Below are 24806 nucleotides of genomic sequence, written 5' to 3' on the forward strand. Positions count from 1 at the left end.
GCAGTCTTTCAAGCACCCTAGACTGATAGAGATACTCTTAGGTCCACCAAGGACCGAGGGTTTTCACTTCAACCAAGCTGTGGGTAGAGGAGTTGTGCATGACATGAGCTGTGTATCCTGCAAGCGGGACATCCTAAGATGGCAGCGGGAATATCTGAGATGGGACGGGTGCTCCACACACCATTTCACAGGACAGCCCAGGTGGTCCAGAGGGGCTAGTAGTCACACTTAGGATCTATCAAAATCTTCAGTTATCTTAGGTTTCTTAGTACAGCCAGAGTACTTCAAGTCAAGTGTTTGCTCAAAGATAAAACAAAAGGTGCCTTTGGACAACCACTTATCCTGTTATTTTAAAAATAAATTTCTTCATGATATGGGTTTATGTTAGGGAGCCCCAGTTGCTCAGCTGAGGATGTGAACGTTGGCTCTTTATCTCCAGGCTATATCTGGTCACCAGAGACCTGCGTAATAAGCATACGGATTTCTTGAGATTCCTCTTTAGCAAACTTCATGTTTTCCTTTGGCTATTCTTAAGAAGCACCAATTATCTGTCTCAGATTGAAGTTTCGCAAAGTCTAGGTTTGCATTACAGACCAAGCTTGTAAGCTTGACCTTTAAAGCTTTATCTTACTCCATGGCCGGAACCTGTACATCCCCTTCCAGAGAAAAGCTGTCTTTTTCAAAACTGCATGAGAATTTAATTTAATCCTTTCTGTGCTCAAGGAATGAGTATCACCACAAACCTGCTAACATGCTGTCCCCTGTGTTTCGTGGTGTTTGCAGCTGTGTGTCGTATTGGAGCCGCAGTGGTGCGGATGGGAGGCTTCCTCTTTGGGCCTCATCCCTTCCCAGTGCAGGTGCAGGATTCCTGTTCAGTGTGAACATTACCTTTGCAGCGCTAGGAGAATGCTCCAGGAAAGACTATTTTGACCTTGTCAAACAGGAATAATTCAGTTTCCTAAGGTCAAACATTAATTAAAATTATTGGGAGGGAATGATCATCCCTGAGCACTGGCAGTGTCTCGCGCTGCTTGGGTGGAGAGGGTGTGTTGCATGCATCTTGTGTAGACGCTTGAATAAAGATGAATTGCATTGCTTTTTTCAGACCACCTTATCTCCCAAGTGCAATTTTTGTTGATCTTGAGCCTCTCCAAGTTGGGGGTGATGTTTCTTTTAAATGTTACTTCAGAAATACACTTTTTTTTTTTTTTTTTTTTTTAAACTTGCAGTAAGGAGCAGAATAATACACTGTTGTCATTCTCAAGTGGATGTGGTTGAGATGCACATTCAGGTGAATCCTGCTGCTCAAGGACTGTTTCTGCTTGACTCTCGAGTGTGTTCTGAATATGAAGTGAGAACAGATGCTAATTTTGAAGGGAAGGATAAAACCTGTGCTCCAACTTCTGCAAAAGAGAGTACATTTAATATGGCCATTACAATAGCATTTTTAAGGTCAAAAAAAGTAGACCTTGTTTAAATATATTTTTGGCCTAGACATTTTCTTGCATTATTTTTCGGGTACGTAAAGAAAGGTATTAGGTTTTCATGAAGGAAGACAAATCTTGCAACTCTTACATTTGTGGTACACAGAAGGAAGCTTTTCATTCCCAGGCTGGAGCAATCCTTGATGACCTGTTTTTTTTTTAATACATGACACTTGATTTCATCATGGGATTCTCTTTTTCTTAGTAATATAATGCTTCACTGAGAATTAACACTACCCTGCAACAGTCAGTGACCACCTTTCACGGTCTTAAATTCCACCCTGATTTAAACTTGCCCCAGGGAAACTGAAGTCATTACAAGAATGGCAGTTGAATGAGACTGCACTAGTTTAAAATGATAACTTAAAATGTCCATGCATATGTTTGGTTAGTATGAATAAACCTAGGATTTACCAGACCTGTTGCCAAATCAACACCTGTGCTCATTGCCTAGACCTGGTGTTTTATATAAAAGCTTTTTTTTTTTCTTTTAATTTTTGTGGGATGTCCTAGGCCCCTATATAATGAACTTAAGCCTACTTAAAATACGCTGCTCTTCTTAGTTATCTTTTGTAGAAAGTTTAGGACAGTCATGTGTAGTCTCAGTGGAGGCTAAAAATGACTGCTTTAAAAGGAAACGCAACACACCCCAGCAGTGTATTTAACGAAACAGATAGTCCTTTGTATGGGTGGATAGAAATGCCTACCCACCCCTAACCTTAATTGGCACCTAGAAGCATGCATTTGGTTGGATCAGGTGGATGCAGGTAATGATAGATGTCATGAAATGATAAAGTATGTCCGAAACCTGCTTATGGTTTCGAACCTCCCCAAGCAATAGCTTCATGTGGCAGCAAGCCCAAAGTATGTGACTTAAATTAAATTTTCCTCAGTTTTCTGTTGGTTTCATAAAGTTCGTTTAGGAAGTGACTGACATTCTCATCATCAATCGTAAGTATACACTGTTCTCAGAGAGACAGTTTTGAATTTCTGTTAATCAAATTTACGTCTTTCTAGATGAAGCCATCCTAGTTTGCTCCAGTTGTGCATATTTGCCTTCCTGCCGTACTGTTCGCAATAAACTTGGCTGGGACCGAGGCAGCAGGTTAGGAGGCAGCTCCTGGCATAGCCACAGCCTTGTGTGGCTGACCTTTACAAATACTCGTTTGATCTCTTTGTGCTTCTGTATCTCCTACAGTGAAATGCTATTCCAGGGTAGTACGAGGGTTAGTGAGCAGATAATAGTGAGAAATGTGAAATTTTTGAATGAAAGGTAGAAGAAAAGAAAAATATAAAAAGTGCATCCACCTAGAAACCTCTCTTCTGTCCTTGGTTCTCGCGGTTTCTGCTGTGTCCTGCACCGTGAGTGCAACGGATGCTGTAGATACACGGCAGTTGGACAGGACACAGTGCCGCAAAGCAGTAATTCCCATCCCACGCAGGCAAAAGACTGTGCCCATGCTTGCAGGAGAGATGGAAGCAACCCCCGGACACACGGGCAAGCTTGTGCGAAACTGGCAACGGGGCCTCCAAATGCAGGTGCGCCTTCTCTCCAAAGCGTCTCCTCTTCGCGGCCTGAGTCTTGCTCCCCCCTGCTTTATGCATGCACTTCGCTGTCCTGCACCCGTAATTAACCTCCCTGGTGCGCCGGCAGACGTTTTTATCGAACTGCCCGTGGTGACTCCTGAGTATTTTCCTCGGAGGATTGTGCCGGTTCAGAGGCCAGCGAGCGGGAGGAAGCGGGCTGGCGGCTGAGTGACTCTGGGCACTTAGGGATGCAGCTGCCCTGATTTACAGCACCGTGTGGGAGCAGAGCGTGCATTCGGGTCAAGAGGTGTCTTTGTGGTCAGGATAAGTGCCGTAAATCCAGGAGGCTGAGCACCAGGATGCTTGTGACGGGTCTGTCCTCTCATTTCCCATAAAGTGCGTGAGTCCGGCTGGGCCCAGCTTCCCGCCAGCCAGCGCGCCGAGATTCGCCGTGCTGCAAGGAGGGCGATTTCTTCCCAAAGCTTTACCCGAGCTGGAGCAGGCAGCTGCCTCCCCCACCTTATTTGTCACACCTTCTGACCTGCTTTTAAAGGCCGATGCGTGAGGGGGGGGAGTGGGACTGCTAAAGGCTGCTGCATTACCATAACCGCTGCCTTACGTTCTTCCACTCGGGATTTTTCCAAGCCGTGTGGAGTGAGTCTGGAGGCTTTGAGCCTTGCCCATCTGTTCGGCTTTGAGCTGAGCTTGTGCTAAAGCACAGAGAAGTAGTATGCTGCTTGAAAATCATATGCCGCTGTGTAAGTGGGGTTTTAGAAGGGTACCAGTGATGCTGGGCGCCTCGGCCTTTGGCGCTCAGCTGGGGGTGATTTGGGAATGGCCTGTTGGATCTGCTGTGGGAGCAAAACCCTGGTGTAGCACTGACCAGGGAACCGAGCTGCGGGGGCAGAGGCATGCCAAAGGGTCCCTTTTCCAGGTTTTTCCTTAATAATAATTTTGTCTGAAAGATGCATATGTGTCTTGGAAACATCTTGGTTGGGTGACAGCTTTTTTGGGAGGAGGGGGCTCACAGAGAGGAAAGCGACCCGGCTTTGTAGGGAGGGCTCCATCTCCAGACCTGTGCTTCGAGCCTGGGGGGCTGCACTGGCCCAGAGGTGATAATTAGGCAGGAGACTCGTCCCAGTCTCACTTGAGAGGTTGAGTCTCGCTGTGGCCCGTGCCAAGCCGGCATTCCTGGGTCGTACCAGCCGTGTTTCGTACAGTTTGTTATTATTTGCAGCACATCGCCGGTGCATTCAGTCACCCCAGCCTTACCCGGAGAGCTTCTAATTTCAACGTGGTTTGGGGGGGGGGGGAGCGTGTTAGCATAAGCTCAGCTAACAACAGCTTAACGCAGCATTACTCGACAGGCTTAATTTGTGCCCTGATCTTTGCGAACAGAGAAACCTTTCAATTTTGGAGGCATCTCTCGCCGCACCGCGTTGTTATCCGAGCCGCTTGTGCGAGCTCATTGTTGCCATAAAAGCCGAGCGAAGTTTGGATTTGCTGGTGCCCACTGAGCCAGATTTGTGAAGCATAAATGAGAAAACCTGCCCTGGCCTCCCTTTCCCATAAAAAGCTGCTCAGGTGGCTTAGTGTTGCAGGCTAATGGGGAGAAGGAGGAGGCGGCTGCTGCACCTGCTAATGCTTTGGCTCCGGCTGGTGGCACAGAGGCTCCCGAGATTTCCCTCTGAGCCGCAAGCTGTTAGCGGCAGCACCGGCTCGCTCCGAGGAGCGCTCCTGCTCCAACAACAAAGAGCCCTTTGATCCTTTCCATTTGGAGAACTTAAAACACGAAAGCAAAACTACAATAAGACCAAGTTGGGCCATAAAAAAAAAAAAAGGAGCGCAGGAGAGAAGGAGCACCAAAGAGCTCCAGCGTGTAATTGTAGAAGCAGCAAATGCTTTGGCACTTAATTCCGCTTTAGTGTCAGTTCAACATGTTTCATGTTTAATACTGGAGGGGCTGTCGCCAAATGCTCTGCGCAAACAATCCAGCGCCTCCGTGTTGGTAAGTTCATGGCACTCGGAGACACCCTGGCTGGCCTGCAGCTCCTTTGACTCCGCTGCCCGCAGTTGCACATGGGATGGAATTGGCCCACGGCGTATAAACAGCTCTGCGTGAGAGACATCCCCGCCTGGAGTGGGAGCCTTGCACAGCTGCTGCTGCTCTAGCCCGGCCTGATAAAGAAACTGCAACCATTTGAGTTTATTGCCTCGTTACTGGGCAGCAGTTCTCCCGGTCCGGAGCGGATCTCCGGCTGTTTTATACTGGAGATGCCCCACTGGAAGGATGGTGCTCTGTAACGCCTGGATCGCATAGTCCATCTGTTTGCCCTCCGCTGCTACCGCTTCTCGCACCTCTTTGCAGGCCTGGGTGATACCTGGGAGTTTTCTGTGGAAGGTGGAATTTAGGAATCGGGCATTTATAAGAAGCTGATCAAAAGCTAACAGCTACCACCTCTTCCCCCAGGTACTAGGGATGTGTAAAAATAGGCTCTGAATTATTCCTCTGGAAAGAATTGAGGTCGCGGGAAAGCCGTTTCTTTCCGTTCTCCCCCTGGAGATGGGTGTCGGTGTCCTCGTTGCGAGAGCGCGGGTCTGTCCCGTCCTGGAGCCCTTTCCGCCAGGCAGCTGCGGGCCGGGACCGCTCCCGCGGAGCGCGCAGGGAGTTGGGAGCGCAGCGTCGGCGCGGCGCGGGCGCCTGCGGAGGAAGGCTTACGTGGTGGGCGCACGTGAAGGGCGGTCTGCTGCAAGGAGTCTCTGCTTTCCGAGTAAAAAAGGGGAAGGAAAACGGGCCAAGCCGACATGCTGCATGGCGCTTTTGTCTTTAAAACTTCATTTACGCGCCATCCCCCTGCAGCCTGACCCCCTCCAGGCGGGCGTTTGCCCCTGGGCCGCAGAGGTAAAGGGGGCTGGGTGTCAGCGCGGTGCCAGGCCGGGGCGTCCCCGGCGGGTGGAGATGGCCCTGTTCCTTCCGGGGCCACCCTGGCACCCCAGCTGGTGTTGACTGGGGCCGTGCCTCGCCGTTAATTGTGGATGTGCTGCCTCCTGAGGGTGAAGCTTTTACGTGTGATAGCAAGGCCTGGCAGTCCCCCAGCGCGTGACACGCCGCGGCCGACCAGCTCAGGGCGCGTTTGCAGCCCGCATCTGTTTTGCTCAGCTGGTGCTTGTCGGTGGCACGTAGGTGCCGTTACCTGCTTGGCTTAACGACGAGATGGAGAGGCACGAGGCAGCTCTTGGAGCAGTGCAGATGCTGCATTGCTCTCTGCCCTCTTTCCCGTGTGACGGTGATGGAGCTGGGCTGGCTCACACCAGCTGCTGCCCTGCCTCCGGCAGGGTGGAGCGACTTGCGGGTTAGACCAGGAGTGAGCAAGCAAGACTTTTGGATGGGAGGGAGAGGAGATCGAAATGCTCCTGGATATTTATTTTTGTGAGTCCTGGAAACTCGGCAGTAGCCTGGGAAGGTTACAGACAGTAGCTTTGGAGAAGTGTGCATGAAGGAAGCTTGGAAGGAATGATCGCCATGACGTGTCTGTGAAGGATTACTCTGAGCTGTGCTCAAAATGGGCAAAAAAATTACTGTGTAGGGGAGGGGAGAGTGTGTTTGGCACAAGCATGTGCTCCTCCAAGAGCAACGTGACACAGGTTGTCCCATCAGTGGGATCTTGCTTGCACCTGGCAGTGACTTCCAGCTTTCGCTGGAGTTGAACGAGTTGGTAACTAGAAGAGAGCTTGTGCTTTGGAAGAGAGCTTGGAGCACGGCTGGGGTCTGGCTTCCCGAATGCCACGGCCAGTGCGCTGTCCTCCAGCTCTCCGTGCCCAGCACGTAGGTAACTGTGTGCGGGGGGGACAGCAGCGCAAACTGCCCTGCCCAGATTTGGGCAGGGAGGACCAAAGTAGCCCTGGAGCCATCTGGTGGGAGGACACATTATGGGGGATGGCACTCGCAAAAAGGTGCCTGTTTCTAATTCAGGTTGGCCCGGGGCAAGATTTCAGCTGCAACTCTGCAGGTGGAGTTTCTCCCTCTGATTTTCACTTGTTCCAAGTCCTAGCACAGTTCGACACCCTTGTGTCGCAAAGTCCTTGCCTCAATCCCGTCCTGTGGGGCTAGTCGGGAATTGGGGCTGCAGATAGTCCTCCTGCATTGCTCGGCAGTGCCACCGCGCTGGGGCCGGGCGGCTCCTGCCGTCTCCTGTGCTTTCAAGTGTTCTTGTTCATTTTAAAGAACCATTTCAACCTGTAAAAGTCCACGTTTGGAAGGGTGCGTGCTCTGCGAGGTGCATCCTGACAGCTAAGTATGTATGAAATGTAACTTGGCAGCGTCCCACTGCTGACGTCTGCCTGAGAGGGTACAACCCCGTATCGGTAGCAAATGTTTGCACTAAAAACTCTTAGGAAAAGGTGAGCAGGCAGCTGGAGCAGAGAGTACGGGTATCTTCATGTCAGGAAAGCCAGCTCTGTCTTGGACCTGAGGAGGGCCATGTCCCTCTTCTCGCGCATCCTTCCCTCTCTTTGAGGGCAGAGGGGGTGAGGGGACAGGCCCAATGAGTTGTTTAGCTGTTGCTTTTAAATAGGAACATGATTAGACCTTAAACAATTGGCACCCAGTGGAAACAAGGTAACGCTTAGAAATTATTGACATAAATTGCATTTTCCCCCTAATAGACTGTCCGGGGTCCAGCTCTCTGTGGTGTAGGTAACGTGTGTGAATGACTTACGTTCTGCTGGGGTTTATAACAGATGCTATAAAATCATATTGTAAGTATTTGAAGATCATTTGTCTGTCTCCGACATGTCTTAGCATGTACAGGAATGCTCTGTTTGGGGAAGAGTGAGGTCCTTATCCTGATTTATCTTGAAGTACTTGTAAATGTTACTGTAATTTCACGTTATCAAATCGTTTAGCTCTTCCTCTTCCAGAACGAAGTTATTTTATCTCATGCGCCTTGTTTACTTCAAATTAGCCCTGAGGTTGGCCTGAAGTTGCACCTTGTTATTCCTACACCTCCTGTCTCCGTCTTAGGCTCTGTCGGCAGATTTGAAGGTATAAGTAAATACTTCTTTGTTATTAATAGAATAACTTCCCCCTCCTACACACACGTTTTCTTTTAAATCCAGTCTTCATTTTCCATGAGAAACTGACATTGCAGTGCAAGCGGAAACCTCCCAAACTGCATGAAAATGCCTAAATTCTCCTAGCAACAAGCTCGTGGCTCAAATCCAGGACCTTTCTGCAAGTATGAGGGAAATGACCGTTCCAATTACCTGCTACCCCTGCAGTACAAATTTGGTCGGTTCATCAGCACCTGGTTTTGGGTGGATTTGAAACCCAGCCATGGTATTGTTTAAAAATTCTCCATTTATTGGTGAAAGGTTTGTAGTGGGCTGAGCCCTGAGAAACCTGGGGCGGTTTTTATGGCCTCGCATTGAAACCTGGTGGAACCCTGTGGTGTCAACTGATTTCCCCCTTCTCCGCTCATGTGGCTTTGATCAAACCCAGGACTCGGAGAATGACCCCCCCAGGAACCGAGACCCCTCCGCTTTGCCCGGTCCTGCCATTCATTAAGGCATTTGTGAGCTTCAAGTTGTGGATGATAAAATCAGGACCTTTGTGCCGAAGCAGGGATGGAGTTTGCCAGTTGCACGGCTTTGCCCCCGTGCGCAGACGCCGGATTCGGCATGTTTGTGGAGAAGGGAGGCAACCCGGCACCTTCTTTCAAATCCTTTGCCTGTTGTGAGCGCTCTGTCTTGCTGTTGCAGACTTGCTGCTGTTGCCCCTGCCTTCTTCATGAGACCTGCGTGTAATAACAACCTCTTCGGCAGGAAAGCACGCTGATGGCTGTAGCCTTAACGTCACATATTATCGCATTGATCGAGTTGAAGGTCTGCTGAAGTATTAAACCAGGGAGGGATGGCCGGTTCCGGAGGCTGGGGATGAGGCAGCTTTTCCTCTTTGTTGCCTGCGTGAATCCAGCCTGCGTTGTTGTGCCGGACGGTTCCTGTCTCGCGGCCGCTTCCATAGCTCGTCCACAGTGATTTGGGGATCGCAGGTGCCGCGAAGCCGGAGCCAGCTCCGGCGGCTCTGCCGTGCTCCCGCCCTGCCATGCCCCGCCGTTCCCGTGCGCGGGCTCTCGAACCCCACCAAGCTCTGCTGTGATTTTGCAGGGCTTTTTAGAAAGGCTTTTAGAAAAGAGCAGGAGCGCTGGCTTCGCCGTGCCTGGCCCGGCCTGGCTCCGAGCGCTGCCGCTCACCGCCGCTACGGTTTGCTGCAAATACCCTGCTGCTTGGTTGTCTGTCCCTTTCCGTTCCCCTCAGACGTACGATGGGTGAAAAGGCTGAGGACTGAAAGGGTCTGATACTGTTTCGTTTGTGCGGGGAGGGCGCGAGTTTACTAGTAAAAGTAAATATAGGCCTGCAGTACATTTAAAAAACCCGTGTTTGTCTTCAGCGGGAGTTGGATTGGACTGATGCTACAAGGGAAATCCTTCCTTTGGCTTTGCTAAGCATTAGATTAAATCCTGTATAATGTTCCATGTTGTGTTTACCGCTGTAAAGCGCCCAGCGCTGCGACGGTATCCAGGGGCCGAAATGAGCACGTGTCTCCTCCTTAACGTCTCTTGACTTGCAGAGCCGAGGCCCGGTACACGGAGGGGAGGCACTCAGCGTGCGATACGCTCTAGGTGCGGGACCGGTAACTCGGCAGTTAAAGCACAAAACGTGTTTTCTGGCAGGAGGCTGGAGGCGAGAAGAGCTTCCCCTGCGCTGAGCGACCTGGACGTGCTATTGTGTGATGCTGCAACTCCCTCCAGTGCTGCCTGCGCTGCACAAGTGAGAGCCCGGCATCTCGGCCGAGCGCCGTGTTCAGAGTCCCCTTCCGTGTCTCGTTAAAGGTCCAGATCTTTCAGCTGCAGCTTTTTGCCAAAATCTCCAGCCCGCGAGTGCCTGGACAGCTGCGTGCTGCCGCTTCGGCGGTGCGTGGCCCTAGCGCTAGCAGAGGAGACGGGTTCACGTGAGACTGCTCCCTCCGTGAGCAGCGGAGTCATGCAGAGACGTGTTTTCCTAAGCCAGGTCCTTTGGGTGTCTGCTTTTAGGCCGGCGTTGAAAGGTGGGGAAAGGGGAAGTATCACTTCCCCTCTGCCACCAGGAACGAAACCCCCTCGAAACAAAAAACAGCCCTGAAAAAGCAGAGGCTTAAAGTTAGGATCTTTCGTGCTTGTGTTACCACCTCCAGCCGCAGCTCCTAAAGAGCTGGCTGGGTTCGGGGCCCTCCGCGGTCCCAGGGACTCGCCAGGAAATTCGAGGTCCTTAGCACCCATGGGTGCTTCCAGCGCGCATCCATCGCCTGGATGAGTCGGCTCGTCCCCGGCTCCCCGTGCACCGTTAACTTGCCTGGCCCCTATGTGGTGCCTTGGAAACTGAGGGAGAGCGTTCCCAAAGCACCCCAAGGGCTTAGGCTGAAGCTTGTAGTGGTTTTAGAGGGATTTGGAGATATGCACACAAGGCCAAAAGGTATTTTTGAAAAATATATCAGAAGTGAGCAGTAGAAGTGGAAGTGCTGTTGCCCATTTGGGATTTTGATCACTTTTCTTCCGTTGCAAATATGATGCTTCCTTGGAACAAATTCACTTCACCCTCCTTTCTATTAGAAAATGCAAAGCCAAACATCTTGCTTTTCTTGCAGTTGAAGGAGCTGGGTACCTAACAGAGCTCATCTATCTGAGGAGAGAAAGATTTTTCAAAGGAGTATATGGAAAAAAAAGTTGAATGATGCTCTCACACTTTTCTTATCGTTTCTATTTCAGTTGACATTTCTTTCTGCTCCTATTAAGATGTTTAAACCAAAAAACAGGTCCAAATGTGATGATTGTATTTATGCCAAGTTGGGTTTTGGTTTTTGAGTTTACGTTTGAATAATGGATTTTTTTTCCCCTTTTTTCAGCCTGATGGCACCAGCAAGGAGTGTGTCTTCATTGAAAAAGTCCTAGAAAACAACTACACGGCACTGATGTCAGCAAAATATTCAGGCTGGTATGTTGGATTCACCAAAAAAGGAAGGCCACGAAAAGGGCCCAAGACCCGGGAAAACCAGCAAGATGTACATTTTATGAAGAGGTACCCAAAGGGTCAAGTGGAGATACAGAAACCTTTCAAGTACACAACAGTCACCAAGAGGACTAAGAGAATACGACCCACCAACCCCAGTTAAAAATAGACAAAAACAGTGTCACAATAATAAACCACAAAAAAAAAAACTGCACCAGAGGAATATTTTTACATTAAAAATAAGGAAGAAGCTCTATTTTTGTACATTGTGTTTAAAAAAAATAAAAATAAAAAAATTAATAAAAGACTAGATGGCAAACGCTGGGGAAAAGCTGTTAGGGATTTATTGTGACTTGAAAAACAAAATGAACTGCTCTATTTAAATTGACTTCTTGTTGTTGATGACACACAGGTGCTTATTTCTCTTTTTGGAAAGGACAACTTTTCAAGCATATCCCCAGAGGAAAAAGTAATTATTAAAAATAAATAAATAAAACCAAAGAAAACCAAAGTTCTTTCCCAAAGTTACTGAGACCCTGCCCTGAAACTTGCCAGTTTTGCAGTAATCTATTTATTGTCTGCTGCAAGCTGGACCGAGACAAGATGGTGTGTGCCGCAGTGATTGAGTTTCCGTGGAGTTCTCAACGCATCGATCTTCTGTAACCTTTTTGACGACATAAGGTGTCACGGCTCTGTGATCCTGCATTATGCTCAGTTCTGGAGAATGCTGCTAAATACATTCAAGTGACTACAAAATGACCTAGTACACCAATGATAAGGGAATATTTTAAAACCAGCTATATTATATATATTATATATATATAAGCTATTTATTTCACCTCTCTGTATATTGCAGTTCCATGAACCAAGTATTACTGCCTCAACAATTAAAAAAATTATTTAAAACACATGTACATTTTTTTTTTGCTGTTCACACTTCTTTCCCCTTGCTGAATAGTATTTTTTAATGAACATTTCTCTTTTAGCTGAGGGCAACAGGATGTGTTCGGAGTAGTTTCCCTACAGCAAATTTCATTGCTAACTCAGTAATTCCTCCTTTTCCGCAATGCCATCTTCTTTCTTCTCCCTAATTGCTCCCAAAAGAAACAAATCTTTTTATGTGGGGTGATGGGCTGAGAGTGGGGAAATACAGGCTGAAGTTTTTCAAGAGCAGGAGTTAAATTTGACACGTCTCAGTCTAATGAATATTTCCTAAAGCTTTGGCCAAGGAGTAGGTAAACTGGAAAATTAGCATATGGCTCAATTAACATGTGCATATGTACAGCTTGTTTCCTTCACCAGAGTTTTTGAGAGGGGCTATTTGTTTACGTGAGGTCAATGTGATTTAATATTGTATCTTTTAAAACTTACTCTAGACTGAAAGAACTCCCCAAACAAAGTTTCTTCCCTCCTTGCCATGAGTAATTCTCCTAGCCTTTCTATGATTTGGTTTCCTCATCAGTACAGCCAATTTTCATCGCAAATGTTTTGCATAGAATTTGGAGTATGTAAACACAAAGTGTAAATCTTTCTTTACCAACAGCGCATATACTGACCTACTTGGCCGTAGGCTGAGACAGACTTAAATGGAGAGTGGGAAAAAAGAAGAAAGATGCCACGTTAGAACTCAGTTGAAATAAGAATTGACCTCAAATTTTGACTGAAATGACAATTGATCCCAAGAGCAGCTTTGAGAAGAAGTTCTCCTAACTTTTTTGTTCTTGCTGTTTGCATGCATTGCTCTGCTCCCTGATTCCAGCCAGGGCTAAAAATGCTCAAAGCCACTAAGAAAGCTTTTTCTTGTTAATCAGAAGAATGACTCTCCCAAGAACAAGCTTTCTCAAGATAACTTTGAGAGCTCCAGCCAAATCCTGCAGATCAAAGCCATTTGGGAGATGGCTGAGATAAGCATGCAAACTCGAGGATGCTTATCTGAACAGAATCGCCAAACCTCGCAAGCCTAGAGAAAAATGAACAATGTGAAGCAGGGTCACTCCACGTTGCTCATAGAAAAGCTCCACAGCCGTACAGGTGATATCTCGCCCTGCAGCTAAGCACGGGTGGTCACTTGAGAAGCCTGTCTCACCAGGAATATATGGGGAGCTGTTCTCGGGACCCATCTGGGGCCAGCACTGGAGATGAGGACCTCACTGCCTGACGGTGCAGCGAAGGACTTGGCTGGTGGGGGCTGGAGAGGCTTGCCAGGTCTGCCTTTGCATCGATTCATGTGGCAGAGATTTGGGGGAAGTTCAGAGGAGCGTTGGGGCCGGGGAATTGGGAGTGGCAGTAGATTTGCTTGTGTTAGTACCTCGAAGAGGAGAAACCCAATTGATTTCAAGAGTAAGAAAGGATTTATGGATTTTTTTTTTTTTTTTCTCCTTGAAACACAGCCATGGCCCATGGCACTGGTGGTTTCATTGTCAGACCGACGGGACTTGTTTGCAGTAAGGGAAATCAGAAGGGGTGGAGGCGTTAACGCAGCAGAAGGGCTGGGCAGAAGGGATCTCCCCAGGGGTGAGCGTGACCAGGGGCAAATTCCTCCCCGTCCTGAAGAACCCCTGGGCAAAGGCAGCTTGGCATCCTTCAGGTGAGAATTAGAGGAGGTGCAATCTGTGGGAGAGGTCCCTAACACTTGTGTCAGATGATAGATGTCTCAGGCCATGAAAAGTCAGTGTGGTGAGAAGATACAATGCTCACCTGAGTCAGGTGTCTTTGGAGCAATTGGTTGGCTGAGGACGGTGTATGCTGAGCATGTGTGTATGAACAACTGCTCTTTATGCTTTATTGAACAAGACAAAAACGGCAGAAAAGATCAGAAGAATTCAGTCAGCAGGTTCCCTGTTCAGAGCACCTTCATGTAGGGCCATAGGGCATTCTGGGGAGGAGACATTCAAGAAATTAGAAGTTAATTAACAGGGGAAATTAATTGTGTGCCCAATAACCAACTCAGCCTTATGCTCCTAGTCTGCTGCCTGCTGGGTACTTGCAATTTCTGCCCATGGGCCATGGTCAGTGGTTGGACCAGAGGTTTGCAAGCAGTCTTCAACAGCTGAGTTGAACCCTTCTTTCTCTGTTGACCTCAGGCTTATAGAGAAGAAGGTTGTCTGTGTTTAGGTGTGATTCCTTGTGTAGACTATTACATTTGATTTACTTTATAATTGAAAATTGTTAATGAGGATTTAATTACTATTGTGGAAATAACCTCAATAGCGAGGGGTGTAACACTAGGTAATTGCTTGAAGCAACTGATGCCATTAATGTGTGTGGAGCTCTGGGTGGGCATGCTTTAAACAAGCATACTACTTAATTGAATTTAATAATAGCACGTTGTAGCTACTGTTTCAGAAATACTGCTAGATTTATAGTAAGGTTTTTATAGCTGAGATCAGATAGTGGCATGCTCTGATAATGCTGTGGTTGGTTTTGTCATGAATCTGGGCACCAGCGCTTGAGGACCCCTGGGCATTCTTGATATGTGAGCCCACCTCCGAGGGGAGCCTATGTGGGCTTGGAGAAATTCCCACTCGGTACCTTGAGCATGTTGAACAAACTGGGCTGCTGTTCAGTGAGACCTTTCAGATGATGGGTATCACGCTCTCCATGGCAGTGAAGGAGCAGCAGCAAAAGCTCACAGCCAGGCTCTGCATCTGATCCGTGCCGCTGACCCGTGTCTTTATGCTGAGCCAGGCCAGACCCTCCAACAGAAACCCTGAAGGAGCTTTGCAAAAATCTGGATCCTAGTCTAGACCTGAACTTTGCACTTAGACATGTAGTAGTACATAAAATAACTTGTCAGAGATGCAACGAAGGGAGAAAGCATGTGGATAAAAATACGCCTGGCAGTCTTGGACTGCTGTCTAGACAGACGCAACCTAAGGTGAAGGCTGTGGTGAAGTGCAGTGTATATGCAGCACTAGGGTCAGCTTTTTCCATTTCAACATCACCTTCCACAGAGCTATTGGCAGAACCGAGCGAGGGAACCCATTCCCAACTTCATCGCCTCCTGGCTTGGACGCGTCTCTCACTGCGAGGGCAGTGAGCGTCCGGCCGGTGTGTGGTGTGCGTTCTGACTCACCTGAGGCCTTTCTTAGATAATAATAATAAAAAAAAAAAGCTCTTAGCAGATGGTGATCAGCCTGCCAGGTAAGTTTACATTCCCAAAGCTGGAGTTTTCGGTTACCCAGACAAAAGCATGTGCGGTGTTTCCTGTTCAACAACAGAGTATTTTTGTTCTGCCCCTGTAGTGTTGATGCAAATGCAGCTGCCATTGCAGACTTATCTCTGAATCCGCGGGGTTGCTGCACCTGGGCTGCACTCAGGCTCTGTGAGCCTAACTTGCCACGATTGTAAACAGCTGGCTTTTATCACCCCTTCCCTTGAGAATGAAAGACGTCCCTGCCTACACTGGGGCTTGACAGTACTAGAATTTGTGCTTGTGTTCTTCTGCTGTACTTGCAGTCTTGTTTAGCTCAGTATCATTCACATAACACTGGCCCACAGACTAACCTTTAAAGATGAGCTTTTTGCAGATTTGAAGCAGTGAGAAAGTCTCTTCCAAGAACTCACTTGCAGTTTTAGCTGTGCCATTCTGCAAGCGCAAGATTATCCTGTAACCTACCTATGCAGAGCAGTCGGTCCCTTCCACTGAATCTCCTCTCATAAGCTAATGTCTGTGATACTTACCCAGAATTAATATTAGTTTCTGGGAGCGTAGCTGATGACACACTTCTCCAACAAATGGCACCTCAGTGACGTAGGTTATAGTCAGGGTAAGAAAGATCAGGACCAAAATGATGAAGTCTGTGGAAGGGATGCTGCCTTAATGCTTCAGCGAGAGCCTGATCAGACCACATTTTTGCATTCATGATTCGTAGCATTAAGGCCATAGCTCTCGTGCCAGTGAACCTGGGTGTCTGCAGGGAGCCACAGAGCAGCAGAGCAGGACTTGGGGGCGCAACCCAGAGAGCGCAGTAAGGCCTGAGCTCGGCTCAGCCCTGCCGCCTCTCCTGCTGGAACCATTGTGGTCTTTGCAGTGGCTTGTTTACTTTGGCTCACAAAAATATTGCTAAAGGTAAGCTTAGCTTTGGTTTGCCTAACCTACATGAGCTCTGTGACCAAAGCTTGACAGGCACATGCCTGGAGGAGTGTTGCAGGCTACAAGCAGTGTTTTGCTCCATGGATGCCCATCAGGTTTCCTAGATTCGCAGAGCCGTTTTGCTGCCTCTCCCGGCACATGTACTTTCACAAAACTAGTGGAGCTAGATCTTCAACTAGGAATTAAAACTTCAGCTTTAGAAGATGGTCTAGTAACCTCTCTTATTCAGGAGAGTCTGTCCACCAGTGAAGATGTGACTCTAAGCAAATAGAGTCAGCTGTAGGGAGGATAGCTTGGATAATGCAAAGCATATGTGAATTAGGCTTTAAGAACATGCTATATTATCATACATACCTTTGAAAAATAAGGTTGTAATATGTGAAAAAGTGTTTGTGTGCATGGAGCAGGAGTGGCTGTTCTTTTTTAGGGCAGCAGAATGGATCTACAATCCAGATATCTGCCTTTGAAGAACCAGGAGGTGTGTGCGCGTGGCCGTGTAGCTGTGTGTAAATTCACCCTGCAAAGCCCTCCGTCCAGCTCGCCGCGGCCGAGACCCCACTCGGTCTCGCTCGGCTGCCCCTTGGATGTACCAGAAAGGGAAGGACTAAGCCTGGGTGACCCCCAGGAAGAAAGCTGCACTCTCCCAGGCACTCTCAAAGTATTAAACATTGTGATTTTAGTCTACTGCAAGGGAAAGCAGGTATATTCCTATGCATAATTTCCTGATTTATTGCCAAAGGGTGGAAGTTTATACTTAAGATTCACAACAGCTGTTTAAAGTGCCTATGTCTCGTGCCAGCCATACCACCTGAATGGCCAAGGGATATATATAAAACTTCAATTATTTTTTGAATGTTTGTTGTTATTCATTTGGAGACGGATGAGAGGAGATTCCTCACGAATGATGTAACCTACGTAGACTCTGTTATTTCCAACGGTGTGAGCTGAAAAATTAGGGAGGAAAAATCAGGTCAAACCGAAACTTTTCTTTTTTAAGTGAGGCAAAGTACAGGGTGGAGAGGTCTGGGTTTGTGCAAAACTTTTAATTCAACCTATTTAACAATTTAATTGTTTTCTTTAAATTTAGATAATTTTAAAGGGAAAAATGAGAAATCCAAAGCTTCATTTTGAAAATAAAAAGAAGTATGTGGTGTTTAAAAAGTCTCCCTGTCTATTTCTCCATTTAAACTCTTTTTTAAATCTTCAAATAGCTTTGATACCCCTCTCTAAAATTCTACTTTTGAGGCAATGTACCGTTAGTTTAGAAAATGCCACCTCACTCTGCTTGCAAGTGTGTCTAGTCAGGCCCTGGGTGAGGACTGCCACAGCCTTTTACTGGAGCCTGCTGCAAGGGGTCCAGATCCCAAACCAGACCCAGGTTATTCGTCTCTCACCTGTTTCTCCTGCTCCTCCTCTGTTGCCATCCCTTTCTTCCTGGGGGATGGATCCCAGCTGTGCTGACAGGTACCAAAGACGAGGCTTCTCCAGCAATCGTAACCAGAGGAAAACATTCATAACATCGTTTCCTATCTCCTGTGGCCTTTTAAGCAGTCTGACTTTTGCAGCAGCCAACAGTCGTGTGCAATACCCGTGTCAAGGTGCAAATCCAGCGAGTGCTGGCTTGCAGTGGCCACTTCGGCGTTTCCCCTGCAGGGACAGTCTGAGCAGGAGGTGCTGTCCTGCAAGAGGGTTTGACAAAGACCATCATCTCAACAGACGTAAAGACTCCTAGATTCAGTGGTTACCCACTGAGACAAGCCAACCCCTGAGCTCTGGACCGATGGAGGCTTTGGCAATACCTGGCTGTGTTTGTTTTGGGTGGGACCTGTTCCTAGTTGCAAAGTTATGGAAAGTTGTAGTCTGACCAGGGCAGCCCAAAGGTGGCCGACACCTCCTTGGGCAAGAGCTGATTTAAAATTTCAGACCAGACAAAAGTGTAAGTGTCTGAACATCCCTTGTGTTTGCCAGCCTGGGAGACCCATGGCTAAGCCACAGGAAGCTTAACTGAATTATGCTGGGCTTGGGAAATTGTCGGTTGAGTTTCCCAAGCCACATCAAACCAATCTGAAGAGAGATGAATTGGTCTGCTCAGGCCTAAAGTATAGAAAACACCGCCTTTGTTTTGAAAAAAACAACCTTAGGGGCCAGAAATAACAGAAGATGTAACCGCAGTGAACCCTTTAATGATAGTTTCTTCCGAGGTTAAACAGCACAAGTGTCGTGAGGTTCCCTGTGCATTTTGAGGGATGTAGCTGTTAAAAGGACAATGCAGACAGGCTGGGCAAAATGCTGCAGGTAAAGTGAGAGATTACCTCTTCCCAAACTGGAGCCAAGGAGCTGTTTTTCATCTTCACCTGTGTGTGCAGTCCCAGGCTTGGAAGTGCCATTTTATATCAGAACGGGCAATTCTGGACTTGCTTCCACCTTGAATAAAATAAGAGCTGTGGAATTCTCGAGGGAAATTTATAATTTGGAGATTTCCAACCCAAACCTTCCAGCTAAGGACTTTGGAGAAACGTGCCTGTTTGGGAGTCCTCTGTCAGGGACCCGCTCACCACCTTCCTCTCGTCCCGCTGTCAGTGGGCCGAGGAAATGGGCCATCAGAGACTTTGGCATGGGTCGAGAAGAAAGAAAGAAAGAAAGAAAGGAAAGACTTTTTTCGGAGTGTTTTGTGATGCCTCACGGTAAGTCAGCTCAAAGCAGACCTCGGTTATTTTAGAGCCAGCTGTCTACTTGAGGGATGTTGTGTGCAAAGACAGGAGGAAGCAGTGTCAGTAACAACGGAGCAAAGCGATGGTGTAAGATAGGCCGTGGCCTGCGGCGCAGAACTGATTAGTGCATTAGTTTCTGGGAGGTAGCACATGTTACTTTGATCATATGACCATATTTGCATGAATCAGAATGTAAAAATCTTGGCTGGGATTTACAAAGGAGCCTAAAGGAATTAGCTGCCTATCTATCTATGTATCTGACACAAGCAAATAGTGAAAACCCTTCCACTCCCGCACGGTACTATTTCCGAAGGAGAGACGGCTATGTGGAGCTTAAATGTTGTTTACAGCAATGGCAGGCTTTAGGGCTGTGATCATCTTTGCTCGAGAGCTTTCAAAAGGATAAAATGAGCCTCCTATTATAAGGGTTGAAAATGATCCTAAATGAATAACACACATGCAGCTTTCGCAGGCACACATTTCTGAGACACTGGAAATGTTGGCACATGCAAACAAACAAAAACACATGTCTCGGGTCTCTGGTTTTCATAGATTTCTGCATGCCATGACATTTTGGGGGATGGCATTGCCAAGAACTAACGAACCAGATTCCCGAGTCTGGCTTGCACGACTGGCTCGGTGACACCGGGGCAAAGCGGGGAGGCCGCTGGGCTGTGGGAACGCGCGGGCGCCGGGGAGAGCCCTCGCCGGGTGCCATCCGGGCGTCCAGGACGTGGCTGCTTCCCGCGGGAAGGGAGCGCCGCTGGGGCGGCCGGGCGGGCGGCCGGGGAGGGCTCCTCACGGGGCTCCGCGGAGCTGAGGAGGGACCCTGCCACGCAGGGAGTGCGGTTTGCTGGTCATCTGCAACCCACCTCCTGTTACAACCGAAGAAATGACGGCTCGCGATTGCCCTGGTGCGGTTCGGGCACCCGCGGTGCCCCAGATCACCCCCAGAGCTTTCGGCAGAAAGCTTCGGTGAGTCACGCGAGCGTGGCTCCTGCCAGCGGATCCTCCGGCCCTTGGGTTTCCCGGTGGGATCCCAAGAGTGCGCTGATGGCTACGCTGGTCGTTCCCGTCGGAGCCTCCGGGGTGCCTCGTCCTCACGGATGCCGGGTGGCACCCCAAAACGCCGGTGCTTCCATGGGGTGAGCGAGCACATGGCTGGTGGGGCTCACCCAGCTCGTGCACACCGGCCCGCCGTCTGCCTGCCTGTCTGGGTCTGAATTGCTTGGGAAAGGTAAAATAGCATTTCCTCTGGGGTCAGATATTTTGGAGAGGGAAGAAAGCAATTTGCGGCTGTGTTGTCTGCCTGATCAAAAGTGTTACCGGACTCTGCTACACAATGTGCACTCTTTAAACCAGTCCCAATTAGCCCTTCTTGCTAATGCTGTGTTTCATTCCTGGGAGACTGCACTCGGAGCGCTGTTATGACTTTGTGATTGTGCACATACCTTTATGTGCTTTCATTCTTAATCCCCTTTTTGCAGAAGCCAAAAGGTCTTCCAGCCAAAAAGGAAATCAAAACCTTTTGTTGGCTGCTTCATAAGAATTAAGGGTGGGATGAAGGTTGTAGCAGGATCTTAATTAGCCATTGTAAATAATGAGAGCGGCAGTGCCTGCAACCATATACCACCTTGGGTTGCGATATTGTCAGACCACACAAAGCTAGGTGAATGGGCAGCACAATGGCAGATGCAATTCTCCGCTGACAATTGCAAGGCACGGCACACTGGAATGAATAATTCGAGCTACGCATGCACGCTGCCGGGCTCCAAATTAATTGTAATCATTTGCACTTTCATTGAGCTGTCCGCATTGATTCCTGGATCTCTTTTTCTTTTTTGCTGTCAGAAAAGTAAGACAAAATATGAGGCTAGTTAAAGAGAGGGATGTAAAACGTTACTGAAAACACACCCGCTAAAATCAGAAATCCAGAGGAGACCCTTGCTCAAAAGCTGGGTTCCTCTCTGGATATCTGATCTCAAAAGAGGATATAGTGGAAATAATAAGTGTTCAGAAGCTGACAATGAAAATGATTAGAGGCCTTGTGAGGGAATGCTTTATGAAGAGGTATTGAAAGGACTGCGCCTGCTTCGTTTGGAGACAGGAAAGTAATGAATAGTCTAGACTGCAGAGAAAGTAAATTGGGATCTCCTACTCACCTGCCCTCATAGCACGTAGATGGGGGAAGTTCAATGAAAGGCAGGAAACTTCAAAACCTGGTAAAAGGTTCTTGACTTGATGAAAATTAACATATGGAGCGGCGGTTAACCTTGGGAACTCGCTGCAAAAAGAGGTTAGGGCATAAATGGGATGGGATGCTTATCAGGACTGGATTTCACCCCTTCTGCCTTTGGGCTCTGGCTGTGTGAGTGTTCTCATAGGGCTGATAGCACTGGTCTGGAAAGTGAAACCAGTTCTCAATATTCAGCTCTTAGCTGGTCTGCTAAGAGGCTAAGAAAGGAGGGGCTTAATAGGGAATGATTATTGGGGAAGAGATTATGAAGTGAATTCAGGAACTGCTCTTTGGCAATGAAGACTTCATGCTATGAGAGCCTGAAGGAGAAGGCATTCAAGCAGTGCAGCTGCACGAGGACAGGTGCTTCTCCCGTTCCGGTGACAAAGGCCCGGGGGTACGTCCTTGTTTCACTCGGGTTAAACTGCACTGAAGAAAGTGCAAGATGTTGCTCGTTCTACTTGGGGTCCTTTTCCATTTCTAACACACAGACCTGTCATTTCTCACCCTCTCATGCTGGCTGAAGGAGCAGCAAAGAAACAACATGATGCGCGAGTAGGGAGGCCTTCCTTTCCATGTGGCAGGGACTGTGGGAGGAACACAGTATGGCTTTCCTTGGGAGCTGTGATGAGCAAGAGCCACCATCCCTCTTGCGCTGGCTGATGTGGCACATGCGTCGTCGCTCCGTGCCGGGGTTGTGGACCCTAGAGCCAGGAGTGCTGTAGTGCCTTGGAGCCCCGGCCTGACCCATGCCTGTGTGGCCAGTCCCGAGTCCTTCCTCTCTCTCTTACCTTCTCAGCCCCACAAGAAACTCCAGGGGATCTCTCCTCCAAAGAAAGCTTTTTCTGGGCTGCTGCCATGCCGCTTACAAACATGCCACGTTTTCTCTCGGTGCCTTTTGTAACAAAGGATCCCAAAGTACTTTCCACGTAGTCCAGGCACAAGCCCATTTGCTCACCTTTGAGGACCAGCCAGCCCAGGAGCATGGCAGCTGTACGCTGTAGTCCTTGCCAGCTGTTTAGAGTTGGAGAGAAGAACAATCAGCCTTTGCATTTACAGAGGCTCCCAGTTTTTCTCCATCATTTGCTTAGTTTCACAAAAGCCATGCCAGGCAAGTGAGTGTAAATGGTCCCATTCTGGGGGTGGAGAAGTTGAGATTATTCTACTCGTTTGATCTTGAACGTGGAAAGTTTTGATTTTGGTGTTTTAGAGCCTGATTCTACAAGCTCCCTGCATACATACGGGCTGAGATCTTTCGTCGCCTGGAGGATTTGGGTGTTCAAATCCCATTCATTTAGCATGTTGCAGCCGGAGTTCTCATGGATTTCAGGAGGGCTTCCATGTGCACAGCAGGCACTCGCTAAGGAAATCCAAATGGGCACATGGTGTGATTTTCTGGGAAGCATCCAAAATACCTGCTGGGTGGGAGGTGAGGCTGACTCTGAAACCTCCAGGGCGCTCCTGTGTTAAATGCAAAGCGGGTTGTCTGAATGTCCTCTGCCCTGGTTGTGCAGGGAGCAGGGTTTGGCCTGGGCATCTGCACTGTGCATTGCTGCCTTCAGACGTCATAGTAGGTGGTCTGAACCCGACCCAAAGTGCTCTAATCTATGATCTGCTGTAGGAGCCAAGTGATTCAGGGCTGGATGTTTGTTTTGTACCAGTTCAAGGTGTGAACTGGGATCACGTAATGCTCTAGGAACAAGACAACAAAAACAGACCCTCGCCCTTCCCACCCAGCTTTCCAGGCAGCCCTGCTCTGGTGGGTGGGAGACGCGCTCAGAGGGTGCTGCTCCTCGAGTGTCCTGCTCAGAAACAAGCCCTGGAGAAGCTCTCCTCTCTCCGTGGGGCACCGCTCGCCTAACGCACAGTGCAAGTCGGGTGGCACCTCATGGCAGCCCTGGGCTGCAGGGATCACTTAGATGTGAAGGTGGAATTCTCATAACATTTACTGAAATAAATTAGGGATTCTGCATCAATAAAGACCAAATAAAATTAAAGGCTCTGGGATCTGGGCCTTTTCATTAATATGAACTTTTTTGCTTTGTTTTGGTTTCATTCCTTTGCAGGTTGCCTTGAAAGTGGATGGTGCATTCCAGTGCGACAGGCTATTTCACAGCTGTTCCATAACCTCCCCTTTTAAATTTATAGGTGGCTTCTGTGTAGCCACGTATTGTGCGGGAGCCAGCAGCAGGACTTTGTGACTGGGTGCATACCTTCACGGTATGTGCTTCATTAAACACCTTTCCACCAAAGCCAAGTGGTTTGCACACCAGAACGGAAATCAAAGCCTTTTTTGGCTGCTTCACAACCAGACGAAAAAGGACCATGCTGTCTTCTGATACACAGAGAAAAAGCTCTGGGAAACAGTTGGCAACAAGTGGAAGGGAGCATCGGCTCAGCCCGGAGCACCTGGAACAACCCTGGTGGAAGAGACGCTCCTGCACACAGAGGTTACCTGTTCTGGCAGACAACAAAAATGTTGCTTCAGTAGACATTACCACAACTCGTTGCAAATGGCAGCAATAGGAGCATGAAAAATGGATCAAAGGAGCACACAGAAAAGAAAGATTAGTAAGAGTTATTTGCTCTGGAAGTTTCCAGAGAAGCGATCATAGGTGAGAGAGCGAAACGTGGCTCTGGCTGTGTCTGGTGGTTAGAGAAACAAGGGAGGGCTGAGCCCACGTCTTCTGGCAAAAGTCCTAATTTGAGCATTTTGTTTAATTATATACTTTTTGGTTTTGTTATCGACTTTGCATCTGTCCTGCAATTTCTCCTCAGTTGTTTGAAGAGCACTGCTGTTGGGTTCCCGACCAGAAATAGCCGCGTGTTCCTGGAGGGCGAAGGGACACCTGCTAAAGCAGTCGAGTCCTGTGATCAGATCGTGGGGAGGAGGGCCAAGTGCGGCCCCCGTACTGCACTTATCAGCGTTCGTTCGCATGTTGCTGCCGGCCAGGTCCGCGCCGCTACGTGGGAGATCTCCGGATTTCTGTCGGTGTAAGTCACTGTGCCGTATTTCAGTCATCTAACCACCCCGGTGCCCTGCACCAATGTCAAGAGTTACACTCGGGGTGAATTGAGTCAATTATCTTCCACCATCTCTGTTGAAAGTGGTACTTAATCCTTTCCTCTAAACCTTTTATCTGATATTAAATGGTCATTAGTTTAAAAGAAAAAAAAAGTTAAGCTGACTCTCTTTCCAGCTGGAAAAACCTTTATAATTGCAGTAAAAATGCACTGAGGGCATGTACTGATAACATTGTTTTAGGGCACAAACAAAAACCACCATCAGCTTTGCATTAATTATTTTTCTGAGCAAATGAATTAAACAAACAGGACCACTGATTTGTAACTTGTGGGCACATTATTGTGTTTACTATCAGACCTTCCTGGAAATTTCCCGAGTTAGAAGAAACATTTAAATTATAACCAGCTACACGTTTCTGGTGGGAATCGTTCCCAGTCATAAATAATAAAGAAGTCTTTAGGCTGATGAGAAGGAATTCAGATTCATCTCGCTGATGTTTTCCGTCAAAAGCATGAATTCAAGACCCTGCAGTTTTGCGCAGAAGCTTTTGCTGCGGAGGGAGCAGCCGCCGGGGAGCCCATGGGACGAGTACAGCCGGGACCTGCAGAGACGTCCGGTAGGTGAGAGCGAGAGGTGAGCTCGGCAACCTGTCCTCCTCCGCCGGACTCAGTAGCTGTTTGCAGCT

General features: G+C 48.3%; 1 protein-coding gene across 1 annotated transcript in view; it reads left to right on the plus strand.

Moving 5' to 3' along the window:
- The window catches only part of FGF18 (fibroblast growth factor 18), a 48264-nt gene extending 36356 nt beyond the window's left edge, over window positions 1-11908 (plus strand). The window contains exon 4 of the mRNA XM_067305086.1: window positions 10951-11908. Within this exon, the coding sequence (XP_067161187.1) occupies window positions 10951-11217 (267 nt within the window). The 3' untranslated portion in view covers window positions 11218-11908. The remainder of the gene's footprint in view (window positions 1-10950) is intronic.
- Window positions 11909-24806: the final 12898 nt, after the last annotated feature.

The sequence above is a fragment of the Apteryx mantelli genome, chromosome 14 (genome assembly GCF_036417845.1).
Source record: "Apteryx mantelli isolate bAptMan1 chromosome 14, bAptMan1.hap1, whole genome shotgun sequence".
Classification (NCBI taxonomy): Eukaryota; Metazoa; Chordata; class Aves; order Apterygiformes; family Apterygidae; genus Apteryx; species Apteryx mantelli.